Below are 3,727 nucleotides of genomic sequence, written 5' to 3'. Positions count from 1 at the left end.
GAAACCAGTTTTTTTTTTTTTTTCCTGAAACAGAGTCTCACTCTGTCACCCAGGCTGGGGTGCAGTGGCATAATCTTGGCTCACTGCAACCTCTGCCTCAGTCTCCCGAGTAGCTGGGATTACAGGTACCCACCACCACACCCAACTAATTTTTGTATTCTCAGTAGAGAGGGGGTTTCACCATCTTGGCAAGGCTGGTCTCAAATCCTGACTTCATGATCCACCCGACTCAGCCTCCCAAAGTGCTGGGATTACAGGCGTGAGCCACCGCGCCCGGCCAAGATTCCTTCTTTTTTTTGAGACAGGATCTTGCTCTGTTGCCCAACCTGAAACTCCAGGCGTGCACCACCATGCCTGGCTCAATTCATGCTTGATGAGCTCTTCAGAGATGTTCCTTGCTCATGCATCATTCATTTTGGTTATTTTTTTATTCATTCATTTGAAAACCTTTTAAAAAAGAAAAAAGAAAAAAAAAAGCCAGGTGCGGTGGCTCACGCCTGTAATCCAAGCACTTTGGAGACCAAGGTGGGTGGATCACCTGAGGTCGGGAGTTCAAGACCAGCCTGACCAACATGGTGAAACCCCGTCTTTAAAAAATAAATAAATAAATAAAAAGAAAACTTTTATGAGTTCATTTGAAAACATTATTGTGGTAAAATACGCATGACGTAGCGTGTACCGTGGCAGCCGTTTCTCAGCGTAGAGTCTGTGGGACTGAGCACGTTCACATCACCGCCCTCCATCTGCAGAAGCTTTTCACTGGACCAAAGCGAAGCTCTGTCTGCATTAGACTCTCGTGGCCAGTGCCCTGGTGCCCTCTGCCCCGCCCCCGCGTTGGTCTGTCCCCATCAGCCAGCACCACACATCCTTGCACTGTCTCCTCATCTTCATTTATTTCTCCTTTCCCCCACCTCACCTTACCAACCCAGGAGAATCTGGGGACCAGTCCCTGAGTGGGGAGACACTGCTAGCTGCCCTGGGGGCCCCACTAACAGGCCCTTCCCACCCCTGCCTTTGCCCACTTCCCACCCGCACGGGGCCTGAGCAGCATGCGGAGCGGCTCCCCCTCCTCCCGGCCCAGCCAGGGCCCCCACCGGCTGCTTCTCTTCCAGGCTCTGAGCCCCCGGAAGCAGGGCTTTGTTTTGGAGGTTCTGTCTGGGTGCCTCGAGTACCGGAAGCTGCTGACTGTCGTGGTGGATGCCTTCTACGCGCAGGATGGCCGACTCTGCCTGAGGGTCGACCGCAGCCGCTTCAAGGGTAGGTGCCCAGCTGGTCCCAGGGCCAGGCCACAGAGACGGTTCACTGGGCTCTCCGCAGAAAGGCCTAGTAGGCAGGTGGCGGGCAGGTGGGGCCAGTCCCCGTTCGTGCCCTTGCAATAGAGGCTTTTGGCCCCTCACCTCACTTGGTCCTCATGGGGCGGACCAGAACCCCACAGACGGGAAACCGATGCCTCAAGGCAGACGGACCTAGCTCTGCCAGCCCAGTTTAGGGCATCGAGCTCCCAAAGGCAGCCTGGACAACATGAGAGCCATTCGCAGGCTGACCCCTAGCCACCACTGAGCCTGAGGCTTGTAGGCAAGATGGATCACATGGCAGCAGTCTGACCGGTCCTGTGGGGGATTAAATACAAAGGCCGTCACTGCCAGGCCTGCCCGCAGCCTCTGATGGCCATTTGCTTTCATGGTGACCATTGCAAGCAGGGTGGCCAGGGCTGCTGGGGAGAGGTCAGGGCAGACCTGGGACCCTCTACAGGGTCTTGCTGCCCCGTCTAGGCAGGGAGGGGAGTGGGGCAAGCGCTGTAGGGTACTAGAAGACTGAGCCGAGGAGCTGGTGCCAGTCCTGAGCTAGGCTCCTGCCCCAACCCCTCGCCACCCAGCTGGGGCCTTATGGAGGGCAGCGCATCTCGGCCGCAGGCTAGGGGCCTGTTACAGTTCCTGCCTTGGGGGAACCCTGGGCCCAGGGTTATTCACGTTCCAGCTGGCTTGAGGTGACAATTCAGATGCTGAGAATTGACAAGTCCAAAATGATTTCACTTTTACCTTTGCAAATTCTGAGAACGTAGCAGATGAGAGTATATGTCGAAGTGCTTTGAAACCACAAATGCATCGCACTCTAAGACGATGTTGTTTGTGTTGCTTGTATTTTCAGGAGGGCCCTGAGGGGTGGGGGTTTTCCTGTGGCTGTGTGCCCCCATAAGGTGGAGGCCCTGGGCTCCGGTCCTGCCACACCCCTGGCACCCCTGTGATGTCCCTTAGCCTCTGACAGGCGTCCTGTTTTCCAGTGATCTGCTACCTAGCCACATTCCTGCTGGAGGAACTCGGCTTCCAGCTGTTCTGTGACATCATCAAGTCCCAGCCCGTGGACAAGATGTGCAAGGTGAGCCCCCCACCTGCCCACAAGGCCACCAGGCCCACGAGTGAGGTCCATCTGACCCTTGCCCACCTTTCGCCTTTCTGGTTGGTTTTACTGAAAGAAACTCTGGTGGTTTTCTTCTGTATTTCAAAGAAGGAGCAAGCCGGGCATGGTGGCACCCGTCTAGTCCCACCTGCTCGGGAGGCGGAGGCGGGAGGATCACTTGAGTCCAGGAGTTTGAGGCTGCAGTGAGCTATGATCGAACCATTGCACTTGGGCCTGGGTGACAGAGCGAGACCCTGTCTCTGAAACACAAACAATAATGATAATAATATAAAAAACCAACGCGCACCGACTAGTGTTGGTGAAAGTGCTGCTTTTGTCCTGGGGGAATCTGGTTCCATTCCTGGGGGTTCTCTTCTGACTCATAACCAAATCCCAGGCCCGGAACAGCCTCTCCTCCCTGTGCAGCTTCAGGGGCCCGAGGGAATCGGTCAGGGACAGTTCTGAGGACTGGCACCCTGAGGGGAGCCTGCAGGAACGCAAGCCCCTGCCTGCCTGGGGCCACTTGTGTGGGAAGCTGGCAGAGCCAGGCCTCTGGACTGAAACGTCTGGGCCTGGGCCTGCTGCTCGTTGCCAGCTACTGCCCACTCCCACGGAGTGCCAGGCTTCCCTGGACACTCACGGTGCCTGTTCTTGCTTCATTCTTACGATGACCCAGCAGGGTAGCTCCTACATGGTATTCCTCCCAGGGTTGAGGAAACTGGGGCACAGAGAGGGTAAGTCACACAGCAAGACGGTAGCATAGTCCATTCTCCGACCAAGCTTTTAGCCGCCGGCTTGCCCCTCCTTACTCTGCGTGGAGGTGACCGTTTCCAGCCCAGAAGACACTCCCTGGAGAAGACAGTGGGAAAGCCCTGGGGCCCAGATCTTCGAGGCCTCTCTTAAAGGAAGCAGCTAACTCTTCAGGGGGTGCTCCTAGCCTGGAGAGGTGGGAGACCTGGAGGGGCAGAGCCCACCGGGCCTGCAGCCCCAGGACCTGGGACTGGCGGCTCACACAGCACCTGGGCCGCCGAGCAGGTGGAAGGAGGGGGAGCGCAGTCCGGGCCGGCACGGTGCACATAGTGAACGCTTCTCATCTGCATGGAAACAAGTGACTCATGACGCGTACACATTTACAGAGTTATCCTAAGCAAGGCCTTCATTTCAATGAAAAAGAAGCAAAACTGATGGCATTCACTAGGAGATACCTAGAGACTGAGCCAGGCCAACTTCCCCGAAAACCAGAAACCAAACCCTGGAAACCAGAGGACACTGGTTTCTGCTCTTCTGTTACTAGCTTCACGTTCCTTTTTTTTTTTTTTTTTTTTTTTTT

At 55.8% G+C, this 3,727-nt stretch overlaps 1 protein-coding gene across 3 annotated transcripts in view; it reads left to right on the top strand.

Moving 5' to 3' along the window:
• The window catches only part of CFAP99 (cilia and flagella associated protein 99), a 45,387-nt gene that overhangs the window by 17,575 nt on the left and 24,085 nt on the right, over positions 1-3,727 (top strand). For all 3 annotated transcript variants that reach the window (XM_037733411.1, XM_037733410.1, XM_037733412.1), the window contains exons 3-4: positions 1,113-1,257; positions 2,282-2,376. In XM_037733411.1, coding sequence (XP_037589339.1) covers positions 1,113-1,257; positions 2,282-2,376 — 240 coding nt within the window. The remainder of the gene's footprint in view (positions 1-1,112; positions 1,258-2,281; positions 2,377-3,727) is intronic.

This window comes from Cebus imitator, unplaced genomic scaffold (genome assembly GCF_001604975.1).
Source record: "Cebus imitator isolate Cc_AM_T3 unplaced genomic scaffold, Cebus_imitator-1.0 Scaffold522, whole genome shotgun sequence".
In the NCBI taxonomy this organism is placed as follows: Eukaryota; Metazoa; Chordata; class Mammalia; order Primates; family Cebidae; genus Cebus; species Cebus imitator.
The sequence above is the reverse complement of the archived record's forward strand: the minus strand, read 5'-3'. Positions and strand labels throughout refer to the sequence as shown.